We start from the raw sequence: 16,640 nt of genomic DNA, 5'->3' as shown, positions 1-16,640 counted from the left end.
ATTTTATGCCTCTAAGGTTTTATATTCCATTTTAAAGCATTTCTGGTCATTTTAGCTGATCAGCCAGCTTGATGTTCTGCACTTTGCTTTCCCCTCCAATCAAAGTTCGCTGTTCTTTGACTGACTCGGATATTCAGAGCGGCACAGTAAGACCAGCAGGAACATTTGCTGCAGTCATTCCAAAAGAAGGGTCTCGCTTGTTTTCATACAGTGAACAGCCTCACTGACTAACTCTGTTCTGCTGTAATCTTGAACACATCACCTTCAAGTAATGATCCAGTTACATGGAATTAGCAGAACCAATAAATACTAATCTCTTTTTTTAATTCTATAATACAACTACTAGTAAATCTGCTAAAATAGTTTTTATGTGGTTAGAGATTAAATTGAACAGAATTTTACATGCAAACAACCAATCATTTATTATTATTTAGTTCTAAAAGTGCAGTTTGAACACGTGTGTTTTTAAAATTTGTTTTTGGCAAATTGGTCTCTTAAAATGGTCCCTAGATCTGTGACTGCAGATGTAAAAGTTCAAGTATCTGAATGTAAATGAGTGCTGTAGATGACCTTTTTTGTTAGAACTACTTAGTGCGAATTTTTGCGCCTGATGGACCTGAGTCAGAGTGGTCCAGTTCAGGACTAGTGGTTCGCTACATCAAAGCTGCTTGGAGCATTTTAATGAACTGCATCATCCTTTTGGACAGTTCAAAGTGCTTTGCTAGTAACATTTATCCACCTCCTGTCTAGTTTATTTCTGCTGTTGAAACAAATATTTATGTTTACTATGTAGTTATGCGAACTGAATGAAATGTGACGGTGGTTTATTTATTTTACTGACTTGGCTCGTCTTTTTGTCCTTAGGCGATTCTGACATCATCAGGAGCATGCCGGATCAGCAGCAGCAGCCCCAGTAGATTGGCCAGCAATATTGTTAAATAAATACAATAATAAATAACACAATAGCCATGTGGTTTCTTTTTCATTAAAATAATGTTTTTATTTTGCCACTTCCTCTCCTAAAGAACCCTGTACTCTTATTTATTCCCATAATGTCGGGATCATTTTCATGAGCTGTAAGGCACATGGGTCAAACCCGAGGCCCTTGGGCCAAATCTGGCACGTCATAGCTTCTTATGTGGCCCTCTAGATTCTAGACTAAACACTCCAGTTTCTTAAGAATTATTGTGGAAATTCATGGAAAATCAACAAATTCTTGCACTTTTTTTGCATTAATACATAATTGGGAGTTTATTGCAGATTTTTCTCAAAAATTTCCAAAAACTTTTACTTGTACTAAACAGTTGCCTCAGGCTTAATTGATGTCAGATAATAGTCTATGATTTATAGAGCGAGTAATAAAAAGTCACAGTTACCACTTTGATTTTTATTGCAAAAAAAAATAAAAAATCCTGGAGGGATTTAAAAGTTGTTCAATATTATTTAATTTTAAGAATTCATTGATATTTAACAGTTCGTGAACAGGTTTTATCAATACATTCTGGCACAACCGGCCCTTTAGGAGCGTTCATGATCTTGATTTGGCCCAAAACAAAACCGAGTTTGACACTGCTGCAAGGGATTCACTCTGGTCTATATGAACAGTAGACATGTTTAGCTAAAATCCTTCAGATGTAACTTTAAACCAACATTATTTTTAGATACTTGTGTAACAAAGCGTCACAACTGGATTAGCGCGTTCAGTGCAAACCATCAGGACGGAACTGCTCCGATGTCAAAATTATGCAACTATTAATCTCTGAGCGCCGCGCCCTCCCTTCCTGCAGACACTTGCATAAACTATAGAACGTGTTGTTGGCTGGCATGCAAGGACAGTCGGAGGCATGAGAGGCCACACAGGGTGATGATCCGTCATGTAAAGCGTAGATGGGTCAGTGCTGACCTTCTGTCCCTCAAAGCTTCTGAATTACAAATGGTGGCTCTGATTTTAGCATTTTCTGCAACTTTATTGCTTCATGAACAGCCATTTGCTGTCTGTGAATAAACCTACATTATAAATTTCACTGACAAAACTATAGGGGAAGCCTGTGTGTATGTTGTATAAAATCAAATTACACAACAGGATATGTGGATATTTATTGTGTAAGATGATAATTACAGAGCAAAATCAGCAGCCTACTGCCATTTTGTTTGTTTTTGACCCACATACGAAATTCACCCAAAGGAATCAGATCAGAGTTTTAAGTTCCTTTTAGAGATGATTTTAAGGCTGCACATTAACTTCTCTGTTGTACAAATTAATCTCACTACATTGGAATAGAATATACCTTATTGATCCCAAAGAGAAATTGCTTATTTGTTGACAAGGTACTCCATCTGAGGTATTAAATATTAATACAAATATAGCCATAAGAGATAAAGGTTATACCTATATACCTAATGTGTTAATCTAAACATTTTTATAAATGATTAATTAATGTTAAGAGTAACATTTAAAAGTTAGCTACAATTCAGTTAAAAAAAATTATATTTTAGTTGTTTTTGTTAATTTCACAGGTTATGCATAATTAAGGCCAATACAATAAAACGTCAGAAATGTTGATGCTATTCTCACGTCATGGCTTTCACAGTCATGGAGGAAACTGCTGACTCAACAGTTTTCAGATGCCGTTCACAAGGGATGTAAGTCACCAAAGGCCATTGCTAAAGAAATTGTTCAGAGTGATCTATACGAGCATTAATGGAAAGTTGAGTGGAAGGAAAAAATGTGATAGAAAACAAACATATCGGCAGCCTCAAGAGGATCGTGAAGCAAAACCACTCAAAGGTTTGAGTCAAAGTGGAAGCTTTTAAGAGCCAGATGCATCTAAGACTGTCGCAGTAGCAATCACATCTTTGTGGATCTCAAGGTTTAGAGGAACAGAATCTTAAGTTGTTAATGAAAAAAAGGATAAAAATGTGAGAATTCATCAACACAAGACGATCCAATCCGTCAGCGGTTTGCGCCATCAGGCTGCCAGCCTGTAGGTCTGTCACGCATCGAGCCGTTTGGCCCAGTTTTTCCACCCGTTGCATCCCTAAGCTGCTTCCTGGATTTCCAGTTACATTAAATTCATTTCTGCTGATCTGATTCACGTGCCGCAGAATCCCCGCGGAAAATCAGGACATCTACTGAGGCTCTGTGAAAGCATCGGTACTAATGAACAGAGGAAACTTGTTTTGCTGCTTCGCATCAACTCAACAAGAGAAAATATGTTGTCGCATAAAAAAATAAAATAAAACAATTTTGACGCTTAATCAAAATCCCTCCATTAGATGTGTTTAATGTGAATGTTTCACCAAATCCCGAGCTTTTGTTTTTGTAGAGGGATGTAGATAAAGAAATGTGTTTAGATCAGTGACCTCCATTAAATGTAAATGTTTGAAGCTGATTTGATTCTGTAATCTCGTTTCCTTTCCTGACAAACCATCTCAGCCAGAATGTGACCCAGATTTTTTTTTTTTTTTTTACTGCTCCGTCCTACTGGCAGAAAGTAGGTGAGTGCATCTGTCTAGTTTTCTGCAGCACTTTAAATCCAGATGTTTTGGCCAAAAGGTTTTCTAAAAGCTGACTGAAAAATAAATTGCTTAATGAAAACCCATAAAGAGAAAAGGATAGATTTTTTTCCAAAGCAATGTTAGAACGACGTCCACCTGTTGCCGTTCCCCGTGACAACGGGAGGGAAAAACTCCCAAACGATCATGAACTCTGAGACTTTCCTTTGGCACAGAACGGATCCAAGTCAGCCCTTTGTGCTCAAATTAGGCTTATGGTGCATTTTATTTTCTGCTGAGCGATGTTTCCCAGGATATCCTGGCCGTAAAAAGATACTGTAACTCGAGCACTTTCATTCAGCTCTAATAACAAGCTGACTCAATTTAGAGGAGAGTGCAAGCATTGTTTCCAGAATCAATCCCTCCATATACTGCTCTCGCACAAAACACGGATCTGGCACTGAAAAAAAAAGAAGTCGTCTCTAGGTTGCTTACAGATCTGCTTTTCCAACTCTCAAATGAAGGTTTCTGAAATATCTTTTGGTTCAGGTTAAATGAGAACAGAGTTTTAAATGAAAGGAATACAATGTCTTAGAGATGAGCTCAGTAATCCTGCTCCTGTACTGAATGATTGCTATTAGCTTTTGTAAAAAAATAAAATAAAAAACGCTCATACAGGAGACAAACGTTTGCCTTGACTGAAAAGTAAAAGTAACGATGGAAAGATGATGTTCAGTTCAAGGTCTCAGTTTATGGAACAATATTTCTGCGTTTAAAAAGAGATGGGAATAAAATAAAAAAAGTGAAATTGAAAAAATTTCCACGTAACAACATCCAAGCTCTGGTAAAGAAAGAATGGGTCAAACGTATTGGACGACTTGTCCACCCATCTGGTGCCAGGAGAGGCATTAGTCACCTCTATAAATGTTATGCCCCCACCAGGATGGATTTACATGATTTTTTCTTTAAATCAATACCAATTTAAGTGATTAGATGGCAAGTTTTATTGAGTTGCAACACTCATTGATTTATTCATGCAGTCCATTACAGCCTATTTGGAATTACTTTTTAATGTCTCGCTCCACGCCGTCAATTGTGTCAACAATTAAACTCTATATTTAGGTGCCGATAAAGTTGGCAACTCATTTTTGAAAATCTTCATCCGTTGTGAAAACAAAATCTCAACTCTTTGTATGCTGATGCTTTACATAGACTTGATGTATTTCTTGATAAAAAAAGAAAAAAAAAAAACAACAACTTTGAAACTTATGAAATGTGTTTAATGTAACTTTAGATTATCTTAGTAACAGCAAAAACAGACCAAATGACAAAGAGCTAACAAAACATTAGTAACTACTTAGGGCAATTTTAGATTTATTTCTACAAAGAAAAGAAAAGCAGATAATTCAATTCCAATCTGGATAAACCTACTGAAAATTTTACAAACTGGTATGTCAAAAACCAGTGCTACATTCCTACTCTAACACACTAATATGATGTGACAAGGGGTCGTTTATGGCTATTTTCTTATTCTCCATTAATTCACAGAATCAACAGCTGCAACAAGTCAATAAATAATAACCAACACAGGTTGATTTCAAGTTTTATTGTTCATACTTGAAAACATGAGCTCATGCAGATCCAACAAAAGGAGAGGCAGAAGTCCTGACAGGATAAATCCATCCATCCATTAAGCCTCTGAAACAAAGTGGTTCACCTACGTCTGAAAGTCTGTCGGTTCTGCTACTTTCACACGATGCAAACATGGACTTATGACACGTCTAACCATTAGCGGGTACAGTTTGCAAAACCGGGTCACATCGGGAGACGGCTACCTACAGCACAGTCAGGTAAAGACGAGCCAACAACACACACATCGGCTTCCAGCGGCCCGACGCTGACTTTAAAGTGCGTTTACAGTCCGAGTACTGGAGGATTAGCAGAGGCATGGGGGAGATTAATGAGACCAGGATTCAAGTATGAAATGGAGCAGAATGAGACCGAACAGGTGCGTAGCCTGTGTGATGCAGGTGCATGTCAACGCGTCACAATATCACCGAAAAGTTAACGCAGGAATCTGATTCAAAAGGTCCAACTTCTGGGTGATTTTAAATGTTTATTTCTGCTTATTTTAATAATTTTAATAACTAATGAACCTCCAAAATGTAAATTTTTTAAATTATGATATTTTATAAGATAAAATAAGGACTTTTAATTCAGAATCATCCCCAAACATTTCAATGGGTCTTTCCTTGACAACCCTCTTAAAGATGTGGTGGTTGTGTTTTTTTTTTCCCCTTCCACTAAACTTTCTGGTAAAATGTTTTAATAATCACTGTGTGAACAACCCACTTCTTTAGCATTGACCTTGACAAACTGTCACGCTAGCAGGCTTCTCCATGACTGTGTATGTCATAACAAAAAAAAAATTTTTTTTATAATTTTTAAAATCGAATTACAAAAATAAACTTTTTGACCATATTCTAACTTATTGAGATGCACTTATAAATACGACTGATTCAGACAAAAACACTTGATTATTTACTGCACATCTACTTCTCCTAATTGTCTGTCGCCACAGTTTCATCTTCATCCGCTGATATTGAGCTGACTCCAACATCTCGTATGAACAGAATATCACTGAGCGCTGAAGACGGATGGGGGGGGGGTAATTGCATAATATGTGCAGCACGCAAACAAATACAAGGATGCGAGTTACAGCAGCACGTCATGCGGTCTTTGCAGGAAGATACCCTTGGTCCGGCTAAGCCCTGTTAGCTAAAGGTCACATTGTAACTCTGTGAGACCGTAGAGACACAGTCGATGCTGCTGACAACGTTTCACCTCACGTGCTCACTTTAGTTCCCGTGTACTCCCTATTCGGTTGTGGATCTGCCAGGGGTCGTTCTGTAAACAGCTCTCGCATCCAGGCGTTACACCGTGTTAGATCGAGGAAAAGACAGGAAGGCAAACTGGAACGCTGGGACAGAAACCAGTGGCTTGGATGACGGTTCCACTAGTAGTTGATGGGTAAACACAAAGAAGACATTTTTTTGTTGTTTTTTTTTTTCTGCATACCTTCCCACAGGATGAGCGACACAAGTTAATATTCCAGTTATAACAGACGACACTTCTCGTGTTCCCCCCTCCGTCGGTTTTCACCGTAATACAAAAAGTCATACAAAAATACCCTGACGTTACATTCATTGAAGAAAATTTGCAAACTACCTGTTTTCTTTTTTAAAAGTGCTATTTTACTGATAACATTTGTTGTTTTTCCTGTCACACCCTTCTTTGTCTCTCATCCATCGTCACGTAGTAAGTCTCTATTCAAAGACACCAGGGTTTGATTCACAGTATCGGGGTTTAACAGTTGGCGGCCAAGCGGGTGCAGCTTTTAATTTAAGCGGGAGAAGAAGAAGAAGAAAAAAAAGGGAATTTAAATAAAGTTGGTTCAGAGCGTTCTGGCAGTGCCAAGAGTTCAGATGCTTCCAGGGAAGAGCAGCTGCCTGCAGGGAGCACTGGTGGGAACGGTCACGCTGTCCTTGGAGGAGACGATGCGTCACAACAAACTAGGGGTGGGGGGCGGGAGGAAGTAGCAAAGTTACGTCAAGGTCAGTTTCATCTAAGCTAAACTTGACAGGAATCCAGGCTGAAACTGGCATCTAGAAAAAAAACAAAAAAAAAAAAAACGTGGGCATGACATGTTACTGCAGCCTGAGTTGGGATCCTACTGTTGAGGAGTAGATGTGGAAGGTGTTTGTTTGGGTGTCTAATTCAGCAGCGAGGTCGTCTCTCATGCCTCCATGTACTGAGGAGGGGGGTCCTTCGGCGGGATGGTCACCGCTTCCTCGTACGGCGGCAGCAGGACCTGCGTTGGAAACAAAGAACTGAAGCTCAGCGACTCCAAATTTAACGGAAACTCTCATTTTTAATCTAGATAGAGGTTCACTGCAAGTAAAAAATAAACTCTTTAGGAGATTGTTTCCCATTTACCTAATCTGGAATCTAAAAAAAAGGAAATCCAATCTCAGAAGAACAGGCCACAATCAAATCTTTCTTCAAAACACATTGTTGTTTTTAGCCAAACTGAATGAAGTGGTGCAACCAAAGTTGCTGGATGTGTGTGGTCCTATCTATTCACTACTAAATTTGAAATAAAAAAAAAAAAAATTAAAATAGACAACAATGAGTTTAATTCTGAGATAATTGTTTTCTCCCGCACCCTACACTTTCTATTTTAAGAAGATTCTGATATGTCAATGAAAATTTTAACCTAGAAAATAAAAAACGTGTCCAAAGGTGATGTCGGATTTCTTTCTAAACAAAACGTCAAAAACAAAAAACAGAGAGAAAAGACCAAAAGGAAAGTTGGGAATGAAGGAGACAAAGAAGTAAGTGATTAATTAAAGTTTCTGGTTTCCTCCCATCGCCCTGGGAGATGGTCATTTTACAGATCGCAGAACCAGCTCTAAGGAAGCGTGACACACAAGGCCGGCTTGTGAGCCGCTCTCTGTCAGAGGTCTTTCTCTATGAACGAAGTTATAAAACCAGCACTGCCGCTAATTCAGAGAGCGAGAGAGTGCGCTGGGAGAAACAGTCGGAGAGGCCCTGCGAACTCATCACGGCTAGGATTTGAAACGAAGTAGACAAGCAGACAGTTATGTAACGCTTCCAGAAGAAGGGAGCGCAGGAAGAGCTATGTGGAGAGAGGAGGGGGAAGAGGAGAGGAAGAGAGAGGGGGATGACCCTGGTGAATTTTAATGGCATTTATAGAAAAGCACAACAGATAGGAGGAAGCAGCTGGGTGCTTAATGTCCGAAGGCTGCGAAAAAAGCTATTTGAACACTCTTGGCTTTTCATTGGTAAAAAAAAAAACAACCCAGAAAACCAGAGTGCTTTATTTATCAGCGGGCAGAGTTAATGCAGAGATAAAAGCATGTTTTAGTGTGTTTTTAGTCCAATCTAGAATTGGATTAACCTTGCTGTTTGCCACAGATCTCTGCTGCATTCAGGAACAAATTGCTCTTTCATACGACTGTGATTAAAATGCAAGCAGCAGATGCTGTGGCCTTCAACTGGCCTGGTTACTTCAGAACTTTGACTACCCTTTTAATTCAGTTATGGCTTTTTTTTTTTTTTTAATGAATACATTTAAAATTTTAAAATATGCATTCATGTTCCCCTCCTGTGCAAAAAAAAAAAAAAAAAAGCCTTTCCAAAATAAAAATTACAAGCAGAGTAGGAAAGCATCACCAGTATGTTAAAAACTACCTCAGGTTTGCCTCAGCTGGAATCAGAACCACAATCAACAATATCATTACTCTCCTTTGGTAACACTTATGTTTGTTTACTATCCTTTGTCCCTATATAATAGTAAGAATGACAGAAAAGGTGCAGCTTCAAAATAACAGCTGGTCTGTATTGAGTCTATTAGTTTTATTGTGTCCTCGGCCACTCTGTTGTTGCCTTCACTGTCGACTGTGATAATTTGCATGTGTGGTTTCGTGAGATGTTTTCCTTATTTGCTTGTGTTTTGTGTATTTCCATTTCACTTCTAAGCTATTTTGCAAGTAAATGGAAGTCTCTCTGGGCCAAAGCAGTTCAGAAGCTCCAAACTACAATCAGAACGTTTTCTCCTTTCGTTATCCAGGAGTGAAAACAGTAACTGGAACATGTCTAATGTTTGCCGAAGGCCCGCATGATGCACGGTGCGACATCAGAGCCTGCCGGATTAGCAGCTGTAAACGGAGTCGTGTGCTTAAGAGGGGAAAGCGTCATCAGCGTGAAGGGTGGCCACCGGAGCACAAGGACAAAGTGACAGACAGATAAAGTGCTGCGCATGGAGTCGACCGGGGGTGTGAGGCAGATTAATGTCTTACCTATCAGGTTGGAGGATTATAAACACGACAGACACATGGAAACCATGACCGCGCTAAAGCCTCTTAGAAACAAACAGCGTTCCCGCCGAGGGGGAGAAACGGAACGGCAACACCTCCTCAGGAGAAGCCAGCAGAAACCCGTCGACTGTCAGATCGCCGAGTCCGACCGAACAACAACTAAACACCGAATCAGGCCGGATTCACCACGCGGTACACAGTCTACGCAGCTGCGCTTCTATTTACAACAATTATTTCCGCGCAATTACTCAACACAAGACGTTTGAACAAATCTCCAGTTCAAGTTCCCGTCAAACAGATGGAGGACGAAATGAAATCACAGAGACTCAGACCCAGTTTTCTGGGAAGCTGCCGCCCGCTTCCCAGAAAACTGTAACTCAGCAGGTAAAAGTTGTTTAGGTAACAAAGAGAAAAGGAAGACAATATTTCAAGCTTTCACCTTTTTCCACCACTAGATCTTAATTATAAATTCCAGCCTGAATTAAAACTAAAACTAATTTCAGTTCATACTCCACTGCTTAGTATTTCTAAGCTGATCTTGCAACACAAAGCGACAACTTCACCTTTTTTTAATAAAAATCTTTAATAAAAAAATTGAATATATTTAAAAACAATTTTTTTGTTTGTTGTTGTGGTCAGATTTATGCCACGCCAAATTATTTCTGAACTCTTTCCACGTCTTTGCCTGGGCAGGTATTCGACATGGTGCTGTAAACTCTAAACCTGAATTCAGTCTTAGATGTGGATTTTCATCGCAACCACAATCAGACAATAACTGTGCCTGAATTTTGTGAATCGCAGCTCAAGCGACGGCGGCTTACAAAGAGCCTTTCAGGTGGAAGCGTGATCTCTCTTACCGTGTAAATAAAACCTGAACACGTTGAGAGAGGAGAGGAGAGACGGCGACTCACCGTCGTGTCGTTTGTTGTGACGTAAACCAGGACTTCCGTGGTGCCTCGGCCGCTCACGTATCTGTAGCAGTTCCACACACAGCCAATCAGGTAGGCCTGCACACAGGAAGCAAAAGGATAAACCAAACAAAAGTATTAACACGCACAGAGCCTTCAGTTATGCTGATGATGTTTTGTTGTGAATATATTCACGAAGGTGGGTTAGAGAGTGACACGTGACGGCGTTATTAGAACGTTCTGGATCGTTTCCTCGTCCTTACTGGGCCTTCGCCATTCTACCAGAAGCCACTTAACAGGCATGTCTTGCTTCACTGAGACTATACCTGAATGAAAGGGAGGTCTCTGACTTGGCAGAAGAAGAGCAGATTCCTTGTGTGTGTGTGTGATTAGCCTGCTGAGTCGGTGCCCCTGCCAGCACTGGGAGCAATCAACCAGGAAGCCAAGCAGAGTGCAAGCCAATCACTTTACCATCTGCTGAGCCGAACCTCCCTCTCCGTGTAAGGTCAACTCAAGCAGTCGGCATCAATTTGCTCGAGTTTGAAACGTTGCCTCGCTCGTCAACTCGTTGTTATTCCTCGCGTTGCTTTTCTGTCCACAATTTTATTCTTTTAATCAACTGTACGCGGAGTGCGAATGTGCATTTTCTTTCTTGTGGTTTGCGTTTGATGCATTTCTTATTGGATCTCACGAGAATCACTCCAAAACAACAACAACAAAAACCCTCTTTCCTTCAAGTTTCTGCATCTCCTTTTCAACCCAGTCAACTCAAGACATTTAAATCTTCCTCTTTCCTAAATCGTCTTTTCTTTCATCTTCTATCATCTTTTCTTTTTTTTAATCCAGCTCTTCCTTTTCCCCCCCATCTGCCGGTGTCATCTCTGCCAAGTGCAGTCAAGTGAAGGATGTTGGCTGGAGGAGGAACGTCAGCAGGTGCTCACTAAGGAGTCCTTGAGCGTTAGCATCTGGTGCTTTCTGCGGGTCTCGATGCTCTGTACAAAGAACGGCAGCAATTATATGCCGTCCTTGTATACGGCGGCCCGTGTCACGAGCGCATCGTTTTCCAGCATGGACTCCATAAGCTGAACCAAGTTCACTGTCAAAGGCACGACATCTCTAACTGTTTTGACTGCGGGCTGTTTTCCAGTGGCTGCTTCCTGTCATAAAAACCCCGGCTCTGGCTTCGGATATCCGCCGACAACGGTTCTAATCTCGGCTTAGAGGAGAAACGACTTGATTTGATTGTACAGATGACTGCAACTTTATGCCCGATCACGTCCGAGAGCCTCGGAGTGTAGCTGCGCCTGGAGAGTCATCCGTGCATGAAGGGAGAATCGGTTTGACAAGAGTTGGATTCCTGACGTCCACGACCCTCTGCTCTCTGACGGCAGGCCTTTTCCAAAAGGATCCATGCTCTTTAGATTTGTTCACGTTACAACTACAAGCTTCAATTTGTTTTTTTTTCATTGTTTATGCGATAGACCAACACAAAGTAATGGGAGAAAAATGTATTCCTGAGCTGTCAGCTATGTTCCTTAGTCTTCTGTTTGTTCACAGATATTCTCAAACATTTTTAGCTTCGAGAAGCGCCTACCTTGAAGGAGAGGATGCAGCCAATGAAGAGCAGGACTGCAAAGACTAGGCACATATTGTTTGTGGACATGATGTCCTCCTTGTAAGGGAATGTCCCCGGCTGGACAAGACACGCAGAGGAAGAAAAAGAAAAAGAAATCAAGAACAAAAGCATCTTTAAATCAAGGAGGTCAACAATGATCACTTATTCTGCATGGCTAATATTTAATTTAACGTGTTAATTTCACTAAATGATTCTACAGTTAAAAAAAAACCAACAAACTGCTGTCTCACTGCAGTTTTAAAAAATAACACAAGAACCTCTAGAGCGGGTGTTTGAGATTTACTGAGCTGCTGCTCACCAGCTGTTGAAGGTAGTCCTGCACCGTGTTGGGATAAACCACCACACTAATGGCCACCAGTGTGTTAAGGGCAAAGTCGAAGATCTGGTAGCAGAAGAATGGAATGATCCAAGCAGCGTGTTGCTACGAGGGAGAGATTAGGATTAAACAGAGAAACTCATTTTCTGTTAAATCCAGATTGGGGTCTGTTTCACGTCGGCGTTGCGCGTTCTTCTACCTTGTAAGCACCATATGTTGCCATGCCGCATATGAGAATCATGAGAAGGGATATTGCAGTTGCAATGCAGATGTCTGCAGGAAATGAAAGCGAAAAACAAAAGACAAAATAACATTAGAAGGACAGTTTACAGATGAAAAATAATAAATTCATGCCTTCCTTAAGGACTGTGACTCAAGATGCTGCATGTTGGTGATCAGCACAATTTCTACTGACTGGTGCAATAAATGATGATTGTTTTTCTTAAAGTAATCCGTGGACGGCTTAAATAATTTGTGTAATTAACACTGTAAGCATATTTCATTCTGCAACACATGTTGGTCAAAAGACCAGTTTTGGTGTTTAAGAAACATCTATTTTTTATATATATATTGTTATAGTTTGATGTATTATTCTAAAAAGGCTATTGCTTTTAAATGGTTGGGATTTTTTTTTATTTTATTAAAAACATTCAAAATAAGCAGAAGATTTAATTTAATAGCAAACTTGAGTAAACTTATGCACCAGAGATGTAACAGGAAAATGCACGGTGACAGAAATCAGATGACTTTTTGTTTGACTGGTCTTGATCAGTGATCAGCTGAATGGAAACTAAATAAATCTGATGTTTTTTTCAATCTGTAATTCCACCATACAACAGCGCTGAAAGGTCCCACTAACAACACTCTTCACCGTGGAGATTATTTACTGAAGGAAGACGACTTAGGCTTAGCTATTTTTAATCTTAGCTAAATTTAAAGAGTTTGTGCTTATTAGTCATTAGTTGTTTAAAACTTTCTGAAAGTTTTAAACGACACTTGCTGCTTATGCATTAAAGCAAGTTCAAAATGTCAACTCTTATAGCATTTTATTTATATTAATAAAGCTCAGTTTTATATATATATATATATATCCTCTTTTATGAAAAACAAATAGTAAAGAAGACCAATCAAAACAGAAAGCCTAGAAAAATAAATATCGGAAATGCTGTTTCCGATATTGCTTATAACATAGGTGTTAGACAGAAGACGAAAACTGCATTTTCATAAAACAAAAACCATACGGAGCCTCTGTCCTCAGTCTGCTATGAACAGATCACAACCAACATTATGTAAGAGGTGCTAAGTTTACCAAAATCTCACATGTTCTCAAGTCTCACTGATGAGCCACTTGCTACTGTCAGTGAAGAACTAAAAGCATAAACTGATAGGGGCTCCTGTGTATTCTCTGTGTCAAGGCTCCAAACTGTTACACTCATTAATATTCTCATGCTGTATATCAATGTGTTCAGGCTCTATGGTCATCCAACATAAACCTTACGTTTAACAGTATTACACAAAGATTATTTTGTCAAATTAGACATAGTGTCACTTTACGAATACGCTTAGCACAGACTGCAACATTGATAATTCCACAGTAACTATACAGAGTCATATAATAAAATACAAACATGTCGCTCTTATTGGTCAAAGTGGAATAATGGGGTTTTGCAAACATAGGTTCATCATTATCATGGGATTGATTGCTCTTGTTGTGTATTTATTTGCTGCTGATTCACAATTTACCAGCAAGTTCCCAAAGTTTCTATTACAAACATTTCTGTGTATAATGATCAGTAAAGATGGCGAAATATGGCAAAAGAAAACAAGAGCAAACAAAATAAAAATGTCAGGCGCTTTTGTCCACACAATCCCATTGGCTCTCGGTCTCTGCCCATTGCAGAGCAAACGTGTTGGGATGGGAGTTATAGTCAAGATGGCGGTTTTAATCTGAGAATTAGAGCAGTCATTTTTAATCAGCTGCCCGGGACGGTGTCCGAAGTCTTCCAGAGGCGACCGTGATGATGACAGTCGCTGCAGGGAGAGAACTGAAAATACACATCATGCAGTCTGATTTGTTCTCTATGCTGCACAGCTAACACAGCTATGTCTGTGCTGAGGGCAGCACTCTGAAAAAGGAAATCTGCCAGTTGGGCAGAACAGCTAGACACATAAGAACCCAGATGTAGATGGCACGCAATGAGTCTAGGAGAATCATGGGAACCATCCATGTCCACTTTTGAGTAACAAAAAACCAAAGCAAAACAAACAAAAAAAAAAAACAAACAAAAAAAAAACTTCAGAACACAATCTGGGTTTCCATATTAACACACAAAGCGGTTATCTCCTAATCACAGACTAGTGCTCAACTCAAAACACAAAACAAAGTCGTGGCCCTTACTTGCATCGTCCATGACATCGATGTCAGTTCCCAACTCGGAGCTGGTAAGGTGGTAGCGGTACTGAACTGGGTCATAGAGAGCCGACAACAAGATGAGTAGGACCACCGCATTGATTATCTGAGAGAGGAAAGAAAAGAAATAACGGCAAACTCAGCACCTGGTGCAGTAAACACATGCTTAACACATTTATAGTGGCATTTTTGGTGATCCTTAGTTGTTCTTATTGAGTCCAGCTCTTAGGTGTTATTTTTTTTTTAAATGTCATTACCGTAATAGTCTTTATGTTAGCATCGGGCTGTCACGGATTGGTCGTCTGCAGTTGGTCCAAAAAACATATCGCACACAAACAACCCACTCTTATCACTCTTAGAATGTAAATCCTTATTTCTATCCCCATGGCTCTATTTTAAAGTATTGTTAATAGTAGTGGAGTCAAACTAAATAAAATAAGGTCAAGGATTTGCAAAGCTTACTGAACTATGTTTAAAACCACAGATTAACTTATGAGTAAAAACAGAGGCAACTAGCTATATTTAACCTGTTACATTTTGTAGGACAAATTAAAGACTGGTTACCTAATTCGTAAAAAGAACCAAACCAGGTGAAGCTTTCTGAGAAAACTAAGCAGTTACTTAAAATACCAAGAAACTGTCCTGGAAAGGTTTAGTTTTATAGGCTTATTTTGTCTCCTACCCTGCTAGTTTTCAAGCTGAAACCCAAAGGTGTTGGGGGGGAAAAAGACAAAAAAAAAAAAAAAAAATAAATAAATAAAAAGAAGCCTTTAAAAAAAAAAAAATTCATGAACCTAATGAAGTTTACACAACCCGTATTTTATAAAATCTATTACTGGAATAGTTTAATTTTGCACGGCTGTGAACTTTCTCGACTGTGCTCGACTTTAGAAAGGGTGTATTTGGACTATTTCTGAGTCATCTTACAGTTTTTATTGCGTCTTTTTTGTGTTGATAGTCTGAATGGTTTAAAAGGCCGTTTTCATGTGCAGTTCCCTCTCAACCTTACACAGACATAAACATGCAGTGAATAAATAAATCGATTTTCAATCAGTTTTTTTTTTTTGGCATCTAAGAGTTAATAAACACGTTTTCACTGAGGTTCTTTGAATGTGTAAATATCAGAAATTTTAAACTAAGATTTGCGACTGCATACAAAATAGACCAGCAAACATCGCAGTAAGCTTATTGTGAGAACGCAAAAGTTTTGGAATGTAACGCAAAAGAAAATATTTTTTTCCCCATGTCCCCTAGAGGGCTCCGCACAAACTGAATAAAGATTTAACAATTAAAAAAATATGTATATATATAAAACAGTGTTTTATAGAATCTGTAATGAGTGTATAACATTACAGGTAAAATATGATTTTAGATTTCGAGCTAGTGCGGATCACGGATGGTTTAACGGAGGGAAACACCTGCGAGGCGGATGCTAACGTCGTCGTCTAACGGTCGCTTCAGCTCATTAAACCGGGGGAATCCGAAAAATTTCAAAGTAGAAAAAAAAATAAATAAAACAACAACTCACCAGCAATTTCGCTTAGTAGCTACTACCCAACTTGGAAAACATTCCACTGACCCACCCTGCTACACATTCGGTGCCCACAGAGTGATAGGGAAAAGACTGGACCTTACCATGTACCATATTCCCAGAATAATGGTGCCCGTCCGTACATGGCAGCAGAGGCAGCAGCTCGTCGAGTACCACCGGTCCCACGGCGAAATCATCTTTCACTAACGCTGTGNCCTTTAAAAAAAAAAAAAAAAAAAAAATTTCATGAACCAAATGAAGTTTACACAACCCGTATTTTATAAAATCTATTACTGGAATAGTTTAATTTTGCACGGCTGTGAACTTTCTCGACTGTGTCCGACTTTAGAAAGGGTGTACAGAGGCATAATTTTTTTTTTTTTTTTTTGGGGTGGTGGGGAGGCAAAGATTTTTCTTTTCTTTTCTTAAATGAATTCATGTTTT

The 16,640-nt window shown here is 39.3% G+C and overlaps 2 protein-coding genes across 2 annotated transcripts in view; one reads left to right on the top strand and one right to left on the bottom strand.

Annotated features, from left to right (window-relative positions):
• rpl30 (ribosomal protein L30) overlaps positions 1 to 965 on the top strand; it is a 9,037-nt gene extending 8,072 nt beyond the window's left edge. Inside the window, exon 5 of the mRNA XM_007547784.2 lies at positions 865 to 965. Coding sequence (XP_007547846.1) covers positions 865 to 917 — 53 coding nt within the window. The 3' untranslated portion in view covers positions 918 to 965. The remainder of the gene's footprint in view (positions 1 to 864) is intronic.
• A 4,123-nt stretch (positions 966 to 5,088) lies between these two features.
• On the bottom strand, positions 5,089 to 16,404 carry LOC103135168 (lysosomal-associated transmembrane protein 4B-like). The gene is made up of 7 exons (XM_007547781.2): positions 16,301 to 16,404; positions 14,654 to 14,771; positions 12,455 to 12,528; positions 12,238 to 12,360; positions 11,898 to 11,996; positions 10,307 to 10,402; positions 5,089 to 7,366 (listed from the first exon to the last, which is right to left on the bottom strand). Exons 1-7 carry the CDS (start codon positions 16,391 to 16,393, stop codon positions 7,292 to 7,294), a joined length of 678 nt encoding a protein of 225 aa, XP_007547843.1. The 5' UTR covers positions 16,394 to 16,404; the 3' UTR covers positions 5,089 to 7,291.
• Between the last annotated feature and the right edge of the window lie 236 nt (positions 16,405 to 16,640).

This window comes from Poecilia formosa, unplaced genomic scaffold (genome assembly GCF_000485575.1).
Source record: "Poecilia formosa unplaced genomic scaffold, Poecilia_formosa-5.1.2 Scaffold21, whole genome shotgun sequence".
Classification (NCBI taxonomy): Eukaryota; Metazoa; Chordata; class Actinopteri; order Cyprinodontiformes; family Poeciliidae; genus Poecilia; species Poecilia formosa.
This window is presented reverse-complemented; position numbering and strand designations above follow the sequence as displayed.